Source organism: Macaca nemestrina, chromosome 3 (genome assembly GCF_043159975.1).
Source record: "Macaca nemestrina isolate mMacNem1 chromosome 3, mMacNem.hap1, whole genome shotgun sequence".
Classification (NCBI taxonomy): domain Eukaryota; kingdom Metazoa; phylum Chordata; class Mammalia; order Primates; family Cercopithecidae; genus Macaca; species Macaca nemestrina.
In genome coordinates this window covers 135804909-135828325 of record NC_092127.1, presented here as the reverse complement: position 1 = coordinate 135828325, position 23417 = coordinate 135804909, and the positions used below count along the sequence as shown (strand labels likewise).

The window sequence follows — 23417 nt, the reverse complement described above, 5'->3', positions numbered from 1 at the left end:
AAATTTGTTCATTATACTTTGCAATATACCAAATTTTTCATTTTCATTGAGAAACTAAATTTGTTTGGATAATTTTAAAGTCTCATTATATAGTCTTAAATATTTATATTGCCAATTAAATTATGATTTTTTCATCACTAGGTAATGGGTCAAAGTCAGTGATATTTTAGTAAAACTATTCTGTATTTAATGTTTCTATAATGTGAATACTTGTAGACAATTAGCGGGTAGATGGAGTAGCCACATGTTTTAATTTGCTTGGGACAATTCTAGTATATACCTATTTTCCTGACATAATTTTTCTTAAAAGTTTTTAGATTGTATGTATGGAGACTCTGAAGTTAGAGGAATGATGGTGTTTTAAATCTGAAGTTACAGTCATTTATACACAGTTTTCCTGAATATTTATAGGTTTTGTAGCACCAAATGAAATCAACTGAATATAAAGTATACTAATGTAGTTGAATACAACAAGCCAAAAACATATATTTAATACAATGTTCATTTACCTGAATTTCTTCAGTTTAGCTCAATGTTCTCTCTTGAAAATATGTTTTTGTTTTTGTTTTTTGTGATAGGCTCTTGCTCTGTTGCCCAGCCTGGAGTTAGTGGTTGATCACAGCTCACTGCACCCTTGAACTCCTGGGCACAGCCCCCTGAGTACCGGGGACTATAGGAGCATGCCAGTATGCCCGGCTGATTAAAAACATTTTTTTTTAATGGTAGTGGGTCTTGCTGTGTTGCTCAAGCTAGTCTCAGACTTCTGGCCTCAAGCTTACCCTCCCACCACAGCTTCCCAAAGTGCAGGGATTACAGGCATGAGCCATGGCACCTGGCCTTGAAAGTGCTTTTTACAGGATTCTCTTCTTTTAAAAGTGAAGACTTGGAATTTAGTATGTCTTAAGTGTGCTAGTATTTGTATTACAACTGCGGTTTCTTTCTCTCAGAGTTCTGACTACAGAGTTGTGTAAGTATTGAGTAGAATGCCCTCAGTTCTGTTTTCTCCCTAAACTATATTATTTTAATGTGGTGTTTTGCAGATTGGGAGGTTTATCAGACTGCATTTATTGCAGGATAGCACAGTTACCTGTATTGCTATAAACATCACATAAGCCTTGATTTTCATAATGCAGACAGTATTCTCTATATGGCTGTAGGAATATAAGACTTCAGTGGTGTTTGCATAGTAACTCCTTTTTTACCTTCTACTACAAGAGCCCTTCTTGTAGCTGGGGAGTGCACCCACAAGATCTAACAGCTGTTTCAGAGCTGCTCATTTTAGAGTGATTGGTAGGGAGTTGGTGGCTCAGAGGTCCTACTCAGAATGTGTCCTGGGTTCTGAATGACTAGCAGACTGTCATTAACCAAATAAGTTATGGGATTTTGTCTTAATTATATACATATACACACATACACATACATATGTATGTATTCCCTAAAACTTAATAAAGCTCAAACAGTGAAATCAGATTTCTTAAGTATTCTAATTCCCTTTAAAATGTAAATCAGATTTTATAATTCTTTTGTTCAAAACTGTCCATTGGCTCCCATTTCACTTAGATCAAAAGCTAGTCTTTGCAATGTGCTAAGATAGCAAAGACTATTTTGGTCACTTATGTAACTCAACGTCCAAGAACACTGTAGGTGCTCAATAAAATAGTTGCTGAATGGATAACTTTCAATATTTGGATGAGATCCAACAGAAAAGAATGCTCTTAGCTTGTCAAACAATAGTAAACAGAAGTAACATTAGAACAATAGATCCTTGCTCACTTAAAATCAGATATAAGTGTGTGTGTGTGTAAATATATACATATGTGTATATAAACATACACATACGTGTATATATGGTACATATCGTTTGAATTAAATGAAATGTATCAGAATTTGTGGTATACAATTAAAGCTTAGGTTAGAAAAGAAGAAAGTTTTCAAATTAGTGATATATAATTTCCACCTTAAGAAACTAGAAGAGCAAATTGAACCAAAGCAGGTAGAATGGAAGAAAGAATAAGATAACAAAATCAATGAAATTAAAAGCAACAGAAACTATGGCCAGGCGCAGTGGCTGAGGCCTGTAATGCCAACACTTTGGGAGGTGGAAGTGGGCAGGTCACTTGAGGTCAGGAGTTCGAGACCAGTCTGACCAACATGGCAAAAACCATCTCTACTAAAAATACAAAAATTAGCTGGGCATAGTGGCAGGCACTTGTAATCCCAGCTACTCGGGAGACTGAGGCAGAAGAATCGCTTGAACTTGGGAGGCAGAGGCTGCAGTGAGCTGAGATTGTGCCACTGCATTCCAGCCTAGGCTACAGAGCGAGACTCCATCTCAAAAAAAAAAAACAAAAAACAAAAAGAACAGAAAAACATAGTTCTTCGAAAGAATCATTAAATCTGATAAAGCTCTAATCATACTGATAGAGAGAACACAGAAATTATTAACACTGGCAGTGAAAAATGTAATACTGCTTCCCATCCCACCCATATACACTAAAAGGCTACCAGGGACTAATATCAGTTAGAGAAATTGTATTTCACATTAAAAATTCTTCAGCAGGCTGGGCGCGGTGGCTTATGCCTGTAATCCCAGCACTTTGGGATGCCAAGGTGGGTGGATCCCGAGGTCAGGAGATTGAGACCAGCCTGGCCAACATGGCGAAACCCCATCTCTACTAAAAATACAAAAATTAGCTGGGCCTGGTGGTATGCACCTGTAGTCCCAGCTACTCGGGAGGCTGAGGCAGGAGAATTGCTTAAACCCGGGAGGCAGAGGTTGCAGTGGGCCGAGATTGCACCAAAGTGCTCAGCCTGGTGACAGAGTGAGACTCTGTCTCAAAGAAAAAAAAATCTTCAGCAAAGAAAACTCTTAAGTCTACATGACTTTGTGCACAAATGTTAAAGGGAAAAATAATACTAATTCTTCACAAACTTTTACAGAGAATATATGATGAGGGATTGCATCTGCACTCACATTATGAGACCAGCATTACCCTGATACCAAGACCGAACAAAGATATTATAAGAAAAGAAAATTAAAACCAATATATATCATGAACATAGATAAAATATCCTAATAGAATATTAAGAAACAGTCCAATAATATGTAGACAAGATAGCTCATGACCAAATAGTGTGTATCCTAGGAATATAAAGTTGGTTTAAATTGTTTAACATTTACTCATCAATCAATGTAATTCACTATCAGCACACTCAAGAAAAATTATTTTATAATCACAGTAGATACAGAAAAGGAACTTGACAAAATTCATCATCCACTGATAACAAAAAATTCTTAGCAAAGTAGGAATATAAGAGAGTTACAATAATTAATCAGTGAGTTTAGCAAGGTGTTCTATTCCTCTATATTAGAAATAAACATTTGGAAAATGAAATTTTAAAAAAGCACCAATTCTAATCTCACCAAAAAACATGAAACACTTAGGCATAAATCTAATAAAGTATGTATGTAGTTTATGTGCTTAAAAACTAAAAAAAAAAAAAATTAATGAGAGAAATCAAAGATGACCTAAATACATGAAAAAATATATAGTATCTAGGCTTATGATTTATTTCAGGTTAATTTTTGCCTATGGTGGAAGGAGTAGGTTAAAGTCCCAAGCAATAGGTTGATAGCCAGATGTTTCAGCTGTATTACAGTATATGATATATATATATACTACAATGTATACTATATATATTTCCATGTATTTTTAAAACTCAATACTGTTAAATGTCAATTCCCCCCAAAATGGAGTATCAGTGCAATCCCAATAAAAATCCCATCAGATCCTCTCCTTTTTTTAATTTACAAGCTTTTTGATATCTGTATAAAAAAGGCCCTATAATAACCAAAACGGTTTTGAAAAGCAAGAACTAAGTTGAAGAATTTCGAGATTTATTATAAAGCTAATCAAAACAGTGTGGCACATATATTAATGAATCAGAGTAGAGAGTCTAGGGAAGATTCATAATATATGAACTATTGACTTTTGACAGAGATGCCAAGGAGTTCAATAGAGAAAATGTAGTCTTCTTAACAAATGATGCTAAAACGTTTGACTCTCAACCTATGTTTTGGAACTTCAAGCTATTCCTTGACACTATATGCAAAAATTATCCTGACATTAATCATAAGCTTCAATATAAAAGCTAAAATAGTACAACTTCTAGAAGAGAACATAGAAAATCTGTGACTTTGGATTAGATAGAAGTGTTTTATATATGGCAAAAAACCACAAACATAAAATAACCCCCGATAATTTGGATTTCATTGAAATTAAAAACTTTTCTTCTTCAGAAAATACTAAAAAGAAAATAAAAAGACAAACCACCAGCTTGCAGAAAATATTTGCAAGCCACGTGTTTGATAAAGGACTTGTTTGGTATATATTAAGAATTCTCACAAATCAATATTGAGAAAACTCAATAAAAAGGTGATTTTTTTGTTTTGTTTTGTTTTGTTTTTGAGACAAGGTTTTACTCTGTCACCCAGGCTAGAGTGCAGTGTTGCAATCATGGGTCACTGCAGCCTCAACCTCCTGGGCTCAAAGGATCCTCCTGCCCCAGCCCCCTGAATAGTTGGGACCACAGGTGTGCACCACCACACCTGGCTAATTTTTGTATTTTTTGTGGAGATGGGATTTTGCCACATTGCCCAGGGCTGTTGTGGAACTCCTAGGCTCAAGCAATCTGCCCACCTTGGCCTCCAAAAGTGCTCAGATTGCAGGTGTGAGTCTCAGGTACCCAGCCAAGAAAAGGTTTTAACAGATACTTTATCGAAGATTTGCTGATGGCAAATAAACACAAGATAAAGGTGTTCAACACCATTCATTAGCCATTAGGGAAAAGCAGAATGAAACTACAAAGTGGGGAAAAGCCAGAAGATACCAAATGCTAGTGAAAAAAGGGTGAATTTTACTCTGAAGTATACTTCAGTAAACCTGATTTTCATAAAAAGTTTATTGCATGCAGAAGGAAAAAGAATAAAGGAAGAGAACATAGTATGTTCCTCAATTTACTTATCTTGAGAAAACAAGCAGTTGCTTTAACTAATTCTTACAATATTTGATTTTGTTGCCAAAACTTTTTCTTTCATTTAAAAAGAATGAGGTTGCATATGCATACTTTCAGATGAGGTACATGTACCAGCAAATTAATCCTATATATCTCAAGATAATACAAATTGTTATGATAGCTCCTTCAGAATTTATTCTAGAAATATAGAAATGGTTGGGTGATTCTTTATATTTTTGTTTGAAAGTCTAAAGAAGTTGTTTTTTCTCATTAGTTGTTTACTAAAAATCACAATAGAAAACTGCATGTTTTTTTTTTAAGGTAAGCAATGTAGAAGGGTATGGAGTAAGTAAAAAGGTACAATTCTCTCTTTGATTTCATCCCTTGATTACCGCTGTTAATAACTTGGGTTTATCTATCTTGAAATTTTTTGTGTACATTCTTGCACATGTGTATACGTTTTATTTTGCTTTTTAAATCAACTTAAATAGATACATACCATGTTTTTGTTTTGTTTTGTTTTGTTTTGTTTTTGCGTCAGACTGCTTTTTTCCACCTAACAATGTGGAGATCATTCTGCATCGATATTAATGTATCCATTTGGTAAATATTTTTAAGTAGGTAATGTTTAAGGCACTATTCTAGATACAGGGGATACAGCAAGGAACAAAATAGGTGCTTTAGTGAACTTATATTCAAGTGAGAGGAAGACAATAAATTGGGGGGAAATGTCACTATTAATAAGTTCATGAAGATAAATAATGTAAGCAAAAGAGATGAGATGTGATGGGACAAAATGAACAGCACAGATAGTTGTGGTTTAGGCCTTTATGTGTAAATCTGCTTTATTCTTAAGTTAGCTATTATTCCATATATAATTTATTTAATCATTGTATTGATGAATATATGGATTATTTATAGTCTTTCCTGTCATAATCAATGTAGAGAACATCTATATACATACTTTGTTGCTTACATGTGCAAGTATTTTTATCCTAAATTCCTAGAAAGAAAATTGTATTTTTAAATGTTTATTTTAGATTCTGAAAAACTATCCTTGAAAATATTAGATATTATTTATCAATGGATGATAAATATTTTATTTTAATTTATAATACCTGATTCCCAGTGAAATTGGGCATTTGTATTTATCTTATGAATCACCTACTCTATAACATTTTGCCCATTGTGGTGTTTGTCTTTTTCTTACTAAAATTTAAAAACTTCTTTGTAACCCTGTTTTTAATATGTACATTATATTTTGTAATATTTTCTCCTAGTCTGTCAGTTTTTTTAATTTATGTCATCTTCGAATTTTTATTCTCATACTGTCCATATTTATTAGTCTTTTGTTTCCTAGTTTCAAGGTTTTGTGTCTTTCCAGAAAAGCTTTCTTGTCTACAAAATTTATAGCAACATAATCTCTTATATTTTCTTTTACTACTTATTTAGTTTTATTTATGTTTCTAATAATTTTACTTTACATCTGGAGATATATATATATATATATATATAAAATATCTGGAGAGATATATATATATATATAATTTTTTTGGTAGGGGCCTGTTTTTTCTAGCTTCATAGCTGTTCTCCCAAAATAGTTTGTTGAGCAGTATGTCTTTTTCCTACTGACTTGAAATCTTACCTTTATCACACTTTATAAGTCCCAAATATATATGTTCTGTATTCAGTACTCCACTGTTTTGGTTATTGTCATTTTATATTATATTTGACATCTGGTAGGCCATCCCTCCCCATTGTCTTTTTCAACAATTTTTTTTTTGGCAATTCTTGTGTATTTTCTCTTCCAGATGAACTTTAGAATCAACATGTCAAGTTCCATTAAAAATCCCTTTGGGATTTTGATTGGAAGTGCATTGAATTTACAGATTAATTTGGGAAAAATTGACATCTTTACACTATTGAATCTTCCCATCCAGGAACATGGTATGCCTCTCCATTTCTTCAGGTGGTTGTTCTTTTGTTTTGGTTTTTTTTTTGTTTGTTCTTCAGTAAAGTTTTACAGTTTTCTTCATGTAGGTCTTACACTTTTCTTGTTAAGTGTATTCCTGGATATGTTTTCGTTTTTGTTGTTGTGAATTACATTTTTTCTTCCATTTTATGTTTTGTTTTCTCATGGGTTATTGCTGGTATGTAGGAAGGCTATTGATTTTTATGTTGATCTTACCATTTACTTAGTTTTCAGTTGCTTCTCTTGAAGTTTCTAGAAGGATGACTGTATATTCTGCAAACGATAGCATTTTGTCATTTCCTTTTTCTGTATGTGTTTATACCCTTACAGGTTTATTTTTGAAGGCATTTGTTTTGTTCTTCTGGTCTTACTGCATTGGTTAGGTTTCCAGAACTGTTCATTACTAGTTTTGATTTGGGCATCTTGTTTCTGATTTAAATGGGATGCTTCTGAGTTTTAAACTTCTACAATAATATATATCTTAGATCTCTAGTAGAATACTTTATTTATTTATTTATTTATTGAGACGGAATCTCATTCTGTCACCCAGGCTGGGGTGCAGTGGCACGATCTCATCTCACTGCAGCCTCCGCCTCCCGGGTTCAAGTGATTCTCCTGCCTCAGCCTCCCGAGTAGCTGGGATTACAGGCACGTGCCACAGGGCCTGGATGATTTTTGTACTTTTAGTAGAGACAAGGTTTCACCGTGTTGGCCAGGCTGGTCTCGAACTCTTGACCTCAGATGATCTGCCAGCCTTGGCCTCCCAAAGTGCTAGAATTACAGGTGTGAGCCACTGTGCCCAGCCCCAGAATACTTTATAAAGAATAAAAGTTTTCTTTTTGGCTTAATAAGTATTTTTATGAAAATGGATATTGTCTTTAATCATGTACTTTTGTTGAGATGATGCATATTCTTTTTTACCTGTAATACCTCAATGTGGTGGTTGCATTAATGTTAGTCATAATGTGTTCTATTTTTAATATTTACTCAGCAGATACTTATTTGGTTATTGTATTGTGTCAGGAACTATGTCACACACTAGTGTTAGCACTAAGTCTGAAAGGTTCATTTTTTTTTTTTTGGAGAAGAAATAATAAGCAAGTATCCAAGAACGAGATAATTTCAGGCTGTGGTAGTATTATGGAGGAAATAAAGTCGATGGTGTGGTAGAAAGATAAGGAGAGAAACATCATTGATAGTATCATCTGAGAAAGTAAAACATAAGCTAAGACCTGAAGAATGAAAGGGTTGGGAAAAGCATTCCAGACAGCTGAGTGCGATGGCTCACGCCTGTAATGCCAGCAATTTGGGTGGCCGAGGGGGCGGAATGGTAGCCAGGTGTGGTGACCACCTGTAGTCCCAGCTGCTCAGGAGGCTGAGATGAGAAAATAGCTTGAACTCAGGAAGTGGAGGTTGCAGTGAGCCAAGATGGCGCCACTGCACTCCAGCAGAGTGACACTCCGTTTCAAAAAAAAAAAAAAAAGGCATTCCAGGCAGAGGAATATCACTGTATATGTACAATTAATTTTATTTGTGTTTGTGTAAGATTTGTGACAGAGAAACAGAAAAAAGAAAGGATTATATTTCTTAGCGTTCTCTATTCTCTTGTAGTTGTCATGATATTTTTTTATACTACTGCTAAATTTAATTTGCTATTTGGGCTTTTTTTGTTGTTATTTCTTTTAGGTTTGTTAATAGGCTATTTATAATGAGCTAGAGAGTTTTTCCACCTGTTTTCTGGGCCTTGTAAATAAAAAGTAGTGCTCTATTCCTTAAATGTTATAATAATGCTGTGTAATTTTGATAAAAGTTGCCGGTAAATTCATTTGGGTTTAGATGCTGTTTTGAAGGGTTAGATCTATCTATAATTGACATTTCTTCAGTAGACATATTCTACTTAGGTTTTCTACCATTTCTTAAGTTAATTTTGATTATCTTTCTTTCTAGCAAACCATCCATTTTGTTTCAGATTTTTAGATGTATTGATTCATACATGTGCTCAGCTTTCTAACTTTAATAACTCTTTGTATTTTTCTGTCTCTCATTTTTCATAATCATTCTTGCCAAAGGCTTGTCTCCTCCTTCTAGACTTGACCTAAGAAACTGTTTTGGTTTTATTAATTAAACTTTTATCTCTTCTCAATTTTCTTACTTCTGTTTTTTCATTATAAATTACTTTGATGCATTTTGATTTGTATTCTATTTTGAAGCTTTTCATTTATTTATTTTAAATCGCAGGTTCTAATGAATTTAATACATTTCAAGCTCTAAATTTTTCTTTTCTTTTTCGTTTCTTTTAGACGGAGTCTCACTCTGTCTCCCAGGCTGGAGTGCAGTGGTGCAGTCTCAGCTCACTGCAACTTCTGCCTCCCGGGTTCAAGCAGTTCTTCTGCCTCAGCCTCCCGAGTAGCTGGAACTGCAGACACGTACCACCATGCCCGGCTAATTTTTATAGTTTTAGTAGAGATGGGGTTTCACCATATTGGCCAGGCTGGTCTCGAACTCCTGACCTCATGATCCGCCCACCTTGGCCTCTCAAAGCACTGGGATTACAGGCATGAGCCACCGCACCCAGCCTAAATTTTTCTTTAAAGATAGCTATGACTAAATCCCATATGAAATAATATGCTCATAATTTTAATTTTCATTTACTCTGTATTCTGAGAGTTCATATTAGGCTTGTTTTTCCTTTTCTTTTTAAATTTTCAAGTAGTGTCATCATTTTATAGCTAAGTTTTAGTTTCTTTCAACTTTATGGACCAAGAACGTACCCTTGTATAATTTCTTCATTTTGAAATGTGTTTACATTTTCTGTTTTGCTTAAGATATGATCAGGTTTTTGTTTTTAAAGACTGTTCTTTGTGATATACTAAGTTCTAGTTCACTATGAAATATAAATATTACAGTTAATTACTTCTGTTTCTAAATCCTCTTTATCCTGTCCCTGGAAAAATGGTCTTCCATGAAACTGGTCTCTGGTGTCAAAAAGGTTGGGGAGCACTGCCCTAGAACGTAGGCCTTTGGCATTATTTCATTTGAATCCTGGCTTTCATATTTTCAAAATAATCAGAAATCTTTGTGATATATTTATGTTATATACTTCTGTTAACAGTGGAGGATGTCCATGTTCTTGGCATCTGGAACAAAGAATTGGACAAAACACACAAAGCAAGGAAGGAATGACAGGATTTATTGAAAATGAAAGTATACTCCACTGTGTGGGAGCAGGCCCAAGCATTGGTGCTCAAAGGCCTCCTTACAGAATTTTTGAGAGTTTAAGTCCCCTCTAGAGGATTCCATTGGTTACTTCAGTGTGTCCTATGTCAATGGAGGGCATGAAGTAAAGTTACAAAGTAATTTATGGCGTATACCTTATGGAGAGGATATTTCCTCTTATAACCGAAATGTGATTTGGCCTTCTCTTCCCTGCCTCCAGACCCCATTTTCCTGTCTCAATTCCACTTTTATAACTTTAATGAATCATACATTAAGAATTACCTGAGATGTTAAAGAGATGTTGTATTATACTGGTTTCTTTTCTACTGCTTAGTCTTGCAATTCCAAGGCTGCCCCTTTCTTGGATGCATTTTTCTTCTTGAAGTAATACTTTCCCTAAATTAAGAAAATGTTTGTGGCTTTTAAATTTCATAGTGTTTACATACCTAAAAAAATTTCATTCTACAGTTTGGAATTTTACTTTCAAAATAATTGTGCATCAGAACTTTTAATTGCACAGATATCTTCTAGCATTTAGTGCTGTATTTAGGAAGATGTCGATCTGACCCCTAACAGGTCCCCACTGCTACCATCCTGAAAGTTTTCTAGACTTTATATTCTTAGAAGTTTGAAATTTCACCAGGCTTATGACTACAGGTTTTGTGGTGTGTATATGTGTGTGTGTGTATCTGTGTGTGTTGTAAAGCCATTTTATAAAAATATTTTTATTCTGAAACTGCTTTTACGATAATTGATAAATAATAATTCCTAGAGCAGGCTAAATTCATAATTGAATTGCATCCTACTATTGATAAATAGTTTTGGGAGAATTTTTGACAAACCGTATAACTAATTTTGTTACAGAAAAACCACTTAGAAACTCCAGATTTGAGAATTCCATAGAACTTTGTCTTATTTGAAATATTCATAATTTGTCCACTTTGTAAAGCTTATAATTTATGTTAAAAATGTTATATTGAATTGTTAGTAATGTCATACTCAATTGTTGCAGGCATATAGCAGTTTGAAGCATAAGAAAGAAGTCATGTTTTATGAAAGCGCTATGGAACAAAGCTGTGTTAACTATTATATCACTGATTCCTAGATTATAGTAGCTGCTTAACTAATATTTGTTAAATTGATAGATGAGTATGAATGAAAAAATACAGGAATAGATCAGTGGTTTTTTTCTGTAAATAGACTTTTAGAAAGGTAAATTATCTTTAATGAGGTTCACTTTACTTTTATTTGCTATATTCTCAGAATACCATAATGAATAATTGACCATTCTTTTTACAAGAAAGACTTTATTTCTTTAAGCAGGTTTTTATTTTCTTTCAACTTTTTAAATTTCAATCTTATACTTGGATTAGTATTCTGTGACATTACTGAAGATTTTGTCTTTGTATGTATAGAAAAAAATATTTCAATTGTATTAATTTTGGAATAATTTACTCCATTAAGAATTGTGGTATTTTATCAAAGTTTACCCATATTTAAGACTATAAAAAATACAGACAAAAGGAATTATTTCTGAGTCGTGCAGAAGACACTAAATTGTGATGACTTTACAATTATGAATACTTCTTATTTCTTATTTTATGTGTAGTAAGTCTGCCTATCAGTATTCAAAGAACTGTAAGAGCAGAAAGGCATATTTTTCCAGGCTTACTTGAGAGCCCAGAAATTATTTTAATTTCTTAATAAATTAAGAATTTATTCAGTCACTATCATAAAATGATCATAAACTCAAGTTTCTTAATTTTTATATTCACTTTTTTATATTCAGTTTTAAAAATATGTTTTCATATGCAAATTGTATTTCATAATGATAATACCAAAATTAAGACTTCAAATTATGTTCATATAGCCTGTGCTTTGAATATCAGTGAATAGGTTATATATATGAGTTATGTAATTCATCCCGTGATGATGGCCGTAAGTCATTTCTAATGAACTTTTATTTTTTGTAGCCAAAGTAGTGTTAGTTACGGATTTATGTCTGTAAACCCATTTTATGTTACTGAAATGTCTAAATCGATGCTAAAAATCAATCACTGACACTTACTGAAAGAAAAATTTAGAAAAAAATATAAAATCTTTTTGGAGGGATTTTTCTGCATTGACTGGATTTATTAAGAAATCTTAAAATTTTAAGTATGGTAAATTTTGGACTGAAGATAACTTCTAGGAGTAAGTGTGGAGATTATTTGTTTGAAAATGCTTTTATAATATAGTCAAGATTTAGAACACCTTTTTTGAAATGTAGATTACTGGTTTAAAGTTCAGATTACCAGCTTTTGAGATTCAGTGATAAATAGGGTATTTTCCAGAACAACAAAAACAATAAATATTTCTTATTATTTATCTATAATAAATAATAAAAAGATAAATAATATTTATCTATAATAAGTATTTCTTATTATGATTTTTTTCTTCTGGAAAACATCAGATGGGGGATAGGGTTAGTGTTGAATGTAAAGAAGTCTAAATTTTGGGTTGCCAGTATTTTTCTTTCATAAAGTATGTTTATCCTTAGAGACTGACCTTTTTTCCATGTTCACCTCACATAATACATTTGATTTACTTAAGTTCTTAATTGGTTGTTTTGTCTCTGGTGTCATATCTATCTGAAACAATCTTTAACATGGTCTCTAATTATCTTTCTTTTACCAGTTATTTGTCTTAATGCTTAAATCCTTCTGTAACTTAATATAAATTCTGAACGTAGCACAGTATTGAAAGGCACCATCTTCCTGAAGCATCATTGCTTTTAGCACTCTCATTCATAATTGTTTTCTCATTTCTCTGCACAATCACTGTATTAGTATCTGTTTAGTACTTCTTTCAAATTTGTTTGATAGTTACTTACACATACAGTTGCCTTTCTCTATTGTATATTTATGGAAGGTATTGATTATAACAAAATTATTTTTGTATTTGTATAATCCAATGAGTAGCCTACTGCTTTGCACTTAGTATGTAATTTGTAGATATTTGTTAAGTTGAATGGAATTTGTATGTATGGCATCCAGTTAATTAAAATATACTAGTTTTCTTTTCTTTTTTTTTTTTTTTAGAGGAAGTCTAGCTCTTGTCCCTCAGGCTGGGGTGCAATGGTGCGATCTCGGCTCACTGCAACCTCCGCCTCCTGGGTTCAAGCAATTCTCCTGTCTCAGCCTCCTGAGTAGCTGGGATTACAGGCACCTGCCACGATGCCCGGCTAATTTTTGTATTTTAAGTAGCAATGGAGTTTCACCATGTTGACCAGGCTGGTCTCGAACTCCTAACCTCAGGTGATCTGCCCGCCTCGGCCTCCCAAAATGCTGGGATTACAGGTGTGAGCCACCTTACCCGACCAAAATACACTAATTTTCTTATCCTTTGGAATAAATACCAGTTTGTTAAACTACAGAATGAACCATTGTTCTCTAGTACGGCAATGATATTTCTAACTTGAGGAATAGTTTGAAATGTAATGCTAACGATCACAGTTGGTCCAAATGACCCTGCATTACCAAATTTCCATGTGACTTTGTATTTTGAGTGTAGAAAGATTTGAATTACCGTTAATGACAGACAAATTCATTCAGCTCTGACCATTGTTAAAATACCTTGGTTTTCATTATTATTTGTATTAAGTCAGACTTAATTTGGGAAGAAAGCGAAAAAGAATTCTAATTATCTTAGAAATCTAAGTAATATTACTGTTAAATAATGGTTTTTCTGTTTAAATAAAAGCAACTTTTACAGTGAAATGTCATCACCTTTAGTCTTTCAAAATTAAAAGGACTTAGCATGAACGAAAGTACAGAGACTCATATAAAAAAAACCTCTATAGGCCGGGTACAGTGGCTCATGCCTGTAGTCCCAGCACTTTTGAGAGGCCAAGGCGGGCAGATCACTTGAGGTCAGGAGTTTGAGACCAGCCTGGCCAACATGGTGAAAACTCATTTCTACCAAAATACACAAAAATTAGGTGGGCGTGGTGGTGTGCACCTGTATTTCCAGCTACTCCAGAGGCTGAGGTGGGAGAATCGCTTGAACCCAGGAGGCAGAGGCTGCAGTGAACCGAGATTCTGCCACTGCACTCCAGCCTGGGTGACAGAGTGAGACCCTGTCTCAATAAACAAAACAAAACAAAACAAAACCTCTATATATCTATTTCTCAGATGCAACATTTTCAAGAATTTGCCATGAAGCTTTGTTTTCTTTAAGTATTTGATGACAAGTTTCCGACACTATTCCTACATACTTCAGTATGCATGTCTGAAAAACAAGGATCTTTTCTTACATAACTGGAGTAATTCCTTTATATTATTAGCACTCTCTTTCATAATTGTTTTCTCATTTCTCTGCACAATCACTGTATTAGTATCTGTTTAGTACCTCTTTCAAACTTGTTTGATAGTTATTTGCACATAGAGTTGCCTTTCTCTATTGTATATTTATGGAGGGTATTGATTATAACAAAATTATTTTTGTGTTTGTATAATCCAATGATTATACAAACATTTCAGTTCACATTCAGATTGCTTGTCTCAAAAATACTGTTTTTATAATCGTCCTGTTTGAATAGGATTTAAGTAAGACCTATTATTTTGCTGGTTATATCTCTGGAGTCTCTTTAATTCAGAACTGTTCTTACTCTATTCAAAAAAGATCTTTTGCTCCCATTCTATTTACGTGAAGAAAATGGTCAGTTTTGATGTAAAATGTTCCACATTTTAGATTTTTCTTTTTGGCTTTTATTTAACCCAGTGATTCTCAACCTCTTTCTTCTTCATGATTTTTATTGCTGTTGTTGTTTTTAATTTTCTCTTATAAGGGAACATTTAGCAATGTCTGGAGACATATTTGGTTATTACAGCCTGAAGGAGTGTTGCTAACTGGCATTGTGAATATAGGCCAAGGTTGCTGTCAAACATCCTAAATTACATAAGACAGCCCCAAACAACAAAGAATTATCTGGTCCAAAATGTTAATAGTGCTTTTACATTGAGAAACATTGATTTACCTTATTCTTGTATTTGCCTTACTAATTTCCATGTACTGGAAGTTATTTACATGTCTAAAAGTTCTATTAGATTATTTTTTATTGGGGGGACAAAAATTCTTTATAGGAGGTGCTGTGTATTTTATGTTGCATAACTCGGGGGCATGTTAGGTTTGGTTGTCCCACTTTTAGTAATTAAACAATGGGTTCAGGTAGTTAACAGCCTAATCCCTAAATGTAAAATTTCAAGTCACCTTTCCCAGAGCAGTGTGAAAGTTCAATGCTTTATTATTCCAGCATTGAATTTCCTGGTGGAAAGTATATTGAGCTAGTTAATTGGATAACTGGTCTCTTGGTGCTAGGTATTTAGAAATCTGCTATTTAAATAAAGGTCCTTGTGTCTGGTTTTTTCATCTGTAACAATGAATTGAACCTTGTGATTTCTAAGCCTCTTGCATTTTGATGGTTCTTTATTCATAAACATCATTTCATAAAATATCCAGCTGGTCAAAACAACACATTCAAACCACTTTAAATACAACTTTTTAAAAAGGCCAGTTGTAACTTTGATAGCTTTTTTCCCGCTTAGAGAATACATTTAGTAAGAACATTTCTTTCCTTCGTCTTCTCTCTTCATGGAAGTTATTTATATATTTCATTTAAATATAAAATATTTTCAAATACTTTCTTTAAAAATTTTTAATTTAATTTTATTTTATTTTTGAGACAGAGTCTTGCTCTGTCGCCCAAGCTGGAGTGCAGCGGCTCGACCTCGGCTCACTGCAACCTGCGCCTCCCGGGTTTAAGCGATTCTCCTGCCTCAGCCTCCCGAGTAGCTGGGATTATAGGAGTACACAACCATGCCTGGCTAATTTTTGAATTTTTAGTAGAGACAGGGTTTCACCATGTTGGCCAGGCTGGTCTCGAACTCCCAACCTCAGGCAATCCGCCCACCTCGGCCTCCCAAACTGCTGGGATTATAGGCGTGAGCCACCGTGCCCAGTTCAAATACTTATTTGAATTTCTTATTTGGACCACTTTTAATGTTTGTTATGTTCCAGAAGTTGGTTGTGATTCAAAATTTTTTTTTTCTGTAGAATAATATAATAAAAATGCAGTAGGTTTCAGAGGGAAAATTCATTTTAGTTTTTAATCTGAGCTGTCTCAGCTGGGGATCTGGTATGGCAGAGAGGTGTATGCCCATAATTTAATAAAGGAATACTTATTTTTGTATGTTTATAAGATTGCATCTCTTTATGCCAGTCTCTCTTCACTTGTTTTGTAATGTAACACAAGCTCTTTCTAGTTGGAAAAAGAGGAACTGGTATTAAAGAAGGAAATTCTCTTTTTCCTTGCTGAACTTTTATATCTCTTTTTCTTTCTCATTACCTTATGTACTTTCTACCCTGTATTATGGTTCATTTTTACGCATGCTCATTAAAGAAATAAGTTCCTACATAGCAAGGCTGGTATCACACATTTCTTTATCTCCCATAGTATTAAACAGTATTTTTTACACGTAGAATGTTTGCAATAAATGTGTGTGTAATAAGTCAATGAAAATAGCATTTTATATCACCTGCTACCTAATGTAAGATTCTGTATCTCCAAGATCTATAAAATATACCTTTAGATGTATTTATTGTGATTACCTTGTTCTTCTCCAAATACACTAGAGCCTTTTAGAATCTGAAAGGGAAGAATCCCAAAATCATCTGGTAAATTTCACCTTCTTTATAGATTCTTATTTATTCAGTAGTCACCTGAATCCTGACAGTGAGTTAGACACACTTCTAATTGCTGGGTGTACACGACTAAACCAAAAAAGTGTTTGTTTTTACAGAGCTTAGAAAGACAATATGTATAATATTCACATGTGATAAATCTATGAAAAAAATTAGGCAGAATTGAGGGTCTAAAGTTATAGATGGCTAAGAGAGAGACTTGGTTAGGTCACACAGGTAGCAACTAAATCTATTCTGGTACCTAGGCCTTCATATTTTAGCAGTGTCCTTGAAAGTAGTTCCTTCATTAATCATAAATGAGGAATGGGGAGGAAATAATAAATATTCATTCCTGTTCTTTTCTGTCATTTTGATAGCCCCTCCCTTTTCTAAAGCTCTCTATAAGAATTTCATAGTCATTTGAATTTACAGTTTTTTAAGTTACCAAGTTTTGCATATAGGGAGAACGGTGGGCCTAAGAATAACATAAGAACTTTTGTGGAGAAGCTTAACGTCAGTAAGAAAGTAAATGTTTCTGTATTTAGTATATCTCATCAAGAGATGGAAATGCAGTTTTCCTAGTGAGTTTTCACCAGGCTAGTTAGGATATCTGTGGCATAGGGGACTTTGTGTAAGACAGTCTCTTCTGCTTGAAATTTGATATCTTCTGTGATTCAACTTCTAACCTGTCTTTTCAAACCTACAGTAAAACCCAGTGTTCTATCACATAGAAATTTTATACCTGCCAGTCCATGTTCCTTCTTTCTCTCCTCTTATACAAATCAATTTTTTTGTTCAAAATCCTTTTATTTTTTATGCATACAGTGTCTCCTTTGAACATCTTTAGCACCTCTGATCTCTACCTTCGATTAATCAGTTAACTATAGACTGCTCTTTGAGGTCTTTTACTTTCTAAAATATTCATTTAAAATACTGTATTATGGTATTTCATCTATTCATTTTACCTGTTCAATTTCATACATTTGTTTATTTGCTTTTATGTTTTCTTATTAAATTTAAATAATTGTAAATATTTTAATGAATTTCAGATATTAGAAAATTTCATTAGGAAACAGACTTTTCTTTAGAAAGATTCATCTTCTGGACCTTTGTTTGACAATAAGAAAACATATTTTTTACTGCTATAATTTTGAATCACACTTTGCCATGCCCAAAAATTTGCTTCCTAAAGTATAATACTTCAGTCAGCCTATAAAATTCTTCCTTTCTCATACTTCTGCTACTACCTTTAAAGATAACTTAAAATTAGCCAGACCTGGTAGTGCATGCCTATAATCCCGTCGTTTGGGAGGCCAAAGTGGCAGGATCACTTCAGCCCAGGAGTTCCACACCCTGTTGCTACAAAAATAAAAAAAAATCAGTAAGGAGTGGTGTGTGCCTGTAATCCCCGCTACTTGGGAGGCTGAGGCAGGAGGATTACTTAATCCCAGGAGTTTGAGGCCAGCTTGGGCAACATAGCAAGACCATCCATGTCTCTTTAAAAAAGAATATATGTATACACATATATGCACAAACATATATATAATTTTAAAATATATATAATTTTTTAAAATTATTTTTGTATTTCTTATCTCCCTGCCATAAGGAGTTATTGATTAAAGTTAATGTAGTACAAAATTTTATGAAATTTAAAAAATATTTACAGTGTTTTTAGAATGTTGTGTTTATTTGTGTATAAAATATTTGAAATCTCAAATGTTATTTCATGTTAAACTGCTTTAGTTTAATGGAACTTTGTAGAGAAACTTACATTATTTCTTCCCAGATTTAACATTTAGTATTAAATGTGTTGATTAATTATAGCAGTATTCTTGGTTACTTGCTAGTTGACTTTTCAAGATGGAACAGTATCATTTCTGAGGTTATGATGGTTAAGGATTTATTCCTTAAGTTGTCTTTTTTATTACCTCCTGGATAGTAGGCATGAGCATGATTGTATTCTAGCTTATCAGTTATTTTTACATCTATTGTAGTTATTGCAGTGTTAGTAGTACCTTAGATTTGTGAAATAAACTAACTCTGATGATATTAAATAGTGATATTTTATATAATAATTATCAATTTATATCAGTAAGCAGAAAAGAGTATGTTTTAGTACCTATTTGTAAGTAGCACTGTGATAGGGAATATCAAAACAAAACTTTACTCCTGTCTTAGGAGTTTGTTATTTTCTAATTCTTTAAATTTCTTTAATTGAATCTGCTATACTTACATCAGTGTTTCTTAACATAGTAAATAGACACCTCAGGGCCCAGAGACCATTTCAAGGTGTCCATGAGGTCAAAACTATTTTTATCATAATATTGAGATGTTACTTGACTTTTTTACTATGTTGACATTTACAATGATGGTGCAAAAATAGTGATGGGTAGAACTTCTGGACCCGAAGGCCATGGAAACGAACTGTATTGATATGATTGTATTCTTCACTGCCACGCGCTTGAAGTTAAAAAAAAAAAATGCTAGTTTAACTTTAAGAATGTTCTTGAAGCGATAAAATTAATTTTATGAAAACTCCCCTTTTGAACGCATGTTCTTTGAATATTACTGTGTGTAACAAAATGGGAAGTACACATAAAACACTTTTGCTGCATACAAAAAGTATAGTGTTTGTCTGGAGGAAAAATAACTGCTGTGTTTTGAGATGTGAGCTGAGTTAGCCTTTTACCCCCATGAAATATCATTTTTATGGTAAAGTACAAATGAAAAACTACAGTTGTCAAACTTGGATATTTGGCAAATACTCCTAATCATGTTTTAAGTGAGTCTGTCACTTTAAGGAAAACAACAATACTTGTTGCCGATGATAGTTAAGCTTTCAAGCACAAATTAGAATTTTGAAACTTGTTTGCCTAGGCTTGACAGCTTTCCAGTACTTAAAGACTTTTTGGATGAAATCAGTGGTGAGATTAATGTATGTGATTTTTTGATACTGATATTTGTTACTTAATTTCCAATATGGTAAATATCAAGAAATACAGAGTTTATATAAAGTCCTTGGGAGTTCAGTACTTCATTGAGTCCTGAAAGCAAAACATTTAAAAACTGCTGATTTAGTTAGGTATTCTATTCACAGTTAGAGTTTTCACAACCTAAGCATCACACTCAACCCTACATATAACTAATAAGCAAATTAAACTAGAAAAGAATATTAGAAAAGAAAATTAGGCTGCATATGAGTAAGAAAGTTTTGAATTCTTCCACAAATATAATTTTCTTCTTTTGTTAATCAACTGGCTTAGATGTCATGTTGAACTTTTTGGGGTTGCATTGTGTTTACCATTTTTAATTATGTTAACATATTTTTTCCCTCCCCTGCTTTCTTTTTATTTCTCTCCCCTCTTTTCCTTTCACTGTTCATTTCTCCCTTCCTCCCTCTTTTTGCAATTGTTTTATAGGTGGAGTCTTTCATTTTGGATCAGGATGATTTGGAAAATCCAATGCTGGAAACAGCTTCCAAGTTGCTCTTATCAGGTACTGCTGATGGTGCAGACCTCAGGACAGTAGATCCAGAAACACAGGCTAGACTGGAAGCTTTACTAGAAGCTGCAGGTATGTACTCTACATAGTAATAAGTCTACCTTATTATGTAAAGTTGCACATCAATCTAATAAAAGCTCTTGTTGTAGAATGATAATGGGTATTTAGAATGATACTATTAATAAAGGTTAATTGATTACTTTCTACTGAATTACGTGGAGCATTTTACTAAAGCATATTGTAATTTTCATTACCAGAGTAAAATCCACGTGCTGCAGTTGACCTTATAGAGAGAGATTTCTTTTTCAGTTGAGTTTGATTATTCATGAATTATGTATTTGTGAATTTGCCTACCTGCAAAAATGCATTTTAACTTCAAAATCAGTACTAGTAGTCTTTCACAGGCATGTGTAAAGCGGTGAAACATTTCAATCACCCTACGTACATGCTTCCAGCAGAAGTTGAACAAAGTCATGCTCTACATTCTTGTTTCAACTCTCCTGCCATAAATAAGTGTCCTTTTGTGGCCTATTTAATGCCAGGTTTTACACATTTTTGTGATTTTTGTTGATGTTAATTTTTTAATTTTTTATTTTTGTGGGTACATAGTAGGTGTAAGTATTTGTAGGATACATGAGATATTTTGATACAGGCATGCAATACATAATAATCACATCAGGGTAAATGGGCTATCCATCACCTCAAGCATTTATCCTTTGTGTTACAAACAACCCAGTTATATTATTTTAGTTATATTTAAATGTACAATTAAATTATTTTTGACCATAGCCACTCTGTTGTGCTAGCACATACTAAGTCTTATTCATTTTTTCTAACTATTTTTTTTTTTTTTTGGTACTCATTAACCATCCCCACTTCCCCACCCGCACTGCCCCAACTACCCTCCCCATCCTCTGGTAATCATCCTTCTACTCTATCTTGGCTATTGTGCATAGTGCTGCAATTAACATGGGAATGCAGATACCTCTTCAATGTACTGATTTCCTTTCTTTTGGGTGTACACCTAAGAGTGGGATTGCTGGGTCATATGGTAGCTCTATTTTTACTTTTGGGAGGGACCTCCAAACTGTTCTCCATATGGTTGTATTAATTTACATTCTCACCAATAGTGTATGAGGATTCCCTTTGTCCACATCCTCTCCAGCATTTATCATTGCCTGTCTTTTGGCTAAGTCATTTTAACTGGTATGAAATGATATCTCATTGTAGTTTTGATTTGCATTTTTCTGATGATCAGTGATGTTGATACCTTTTCATATGTGTATTTGCCATTTATATGTCGTCTTTTGAGAAATGTCTGTTCAAATCTTTGGCCCATTTTTGGATCAGATTATTAGATTTTTTTTATCCTATGGTTTGAGCTCCTCATGTATTCTGATTATTAATTCATTGTTAGCTGGGTAGTTTGCAAATATTTTCTCCCATTCTGTGGTTGTCACTTCAGTTTGTTGATTTTTTTTTTTTTTTTTTTTTTTGCTGTTCAGTAGCTTTTTAACTTTATGTGATCCCACTTGTCCTTATTTGCTTTAGGAACCCATTCTTTTATGGTATATTACTCAAGAAATCTTTGTCCACTTTAATGTCCTGGGGAGTTTCCCCAATGTTTCCTTTTAGTAGTTTCATAGTAGAGGTCTTAGGTTTAAGTCTTGAATCCATTTTGATTCTATTTTTGTATAGTGAAAGATCGGGGTCTAGTTTCATTCTTCTGAATATGGATATCCAGCTTTCCCAGCACCATTTATGGAAGAGACTGTTCTTTCCCCACTGTATGTTCTTGGCAACTTTGTCAAAAATGAGTTGGCTATACATGTATGGATTTATTCCTGGGCTTTCTATTGTATTCTGGTGGTCTGTATGTGTACTTTTATGCAACAATCATGCCATTTTGGTTACTATAACTCTGTAGTGTAATTTGAAATCAGGTAATGTGTTTCTAGTCTTGTTCTTTTTCCTCAGGATACCTTTGACTATTCTGGAACTTTTGAGGTTCCATGTAAATTTAGGATTGTGATATGGTTCAGCTCTGTGTCCCCACCCAAATCTTACCTTGAATTGTAATCCCCATTATCCCCATGTGTCAAGAGAGGAACCCAGTGGGAAGTGATTGGATCATGGGGACAGCTTGCCCCATGCTGTTCTTGTAATAGTGAATGAGTTCTCACAAGATCTGATTTATAAAGGGCTCTTCTCCTTCTGCCCCTCACACTTCTCTCTCCTGCTGCCATGTGAAGAAGGTCCTTGATCCTTCACGTTCTGCCATGATTATAAGTTTCCTTAGGCCTCCTAGCCATGTGGAATTGTGAGTCAATTAAACTGCTTTTCTTTATAAATTACCCTGTCTCGGGTATTTATAGCAATGTGAAAACAGACCAATATAGCTTGCTTTTTCTATTTTTGTAAAGAATGTCATTAGTATTTTGATAGGAATTGCATTGAATCTGTAAGTTGCTTTGGGTAGTATGTACATTTTAACAGTATTGATTCTCCCAACCCATGAACATGGAATATTTTCCCATTTTTTGTGTGTGTCCTCTTCAATTTTTTGCATCAGTGTTTTATAGTTTCCATTGTAGAGATCTTTCATTTCTTTAAGTTCCTTCCTAGGTATTTTATTTTATTTGTAGCTATTTTAATGGCATTACTTTCTTGATTTGTTTTTCAGATTGTTGGTTCTTGGCATATAGACATGGTACTGAGTTTTGTATGTTGATTTGTTCCCTGCAACTTTACTGAATTTATCAGTTTTAATTTTTTTTGGTGAAGTCTTTAGGTTTTTCCAAATACAAGATTATATTATCTGCAAGCAAGGATAATTTGACTTCTTCTTTATCAGTTTGGTTGTCTGTTTCTTTCTCTTGTCTGATTGCTCTGGCTAGGACTTGCAGTACTGTGTTGAATAGAAGTAGTGAAAGTGGGCATCCTTATCTTGTTCCAGTTCTCGGGGGGATGCTTTCAACTTTTTCCCATTTAA

General features: G+C 33.7%; 1 protein-coding gene across 6 annotated transcripts in view; it reads left to right on the top strand.

Annotated features, from left to right (window-relative positions):
* The window catches only part of LOC105477311 (ankyrin repeat domain 17), a 182959-nt gene that overhangs the window by 60729 nt on the left and 98813 nt on the right, over positions 1-23417 (top strand). For 5 of the 6 annotated variants that reach the window (XM_071093500.1, XM_071093499.1, XM_071093496.1 and 2 more), the window contains exon 2: positions 20344-20497. In XM_071093500.1, coding sequence (XP_070949601.1) covers positions 20344-20497 — 154 coding nt within the window. Of the gene's footprint in view, positions 1-6566; positions 6964-20343; positions 20498-23417 lie in introns of those variants that run through there. The other variant, XM_071093498.1, reaches the window with a different exon arrangement.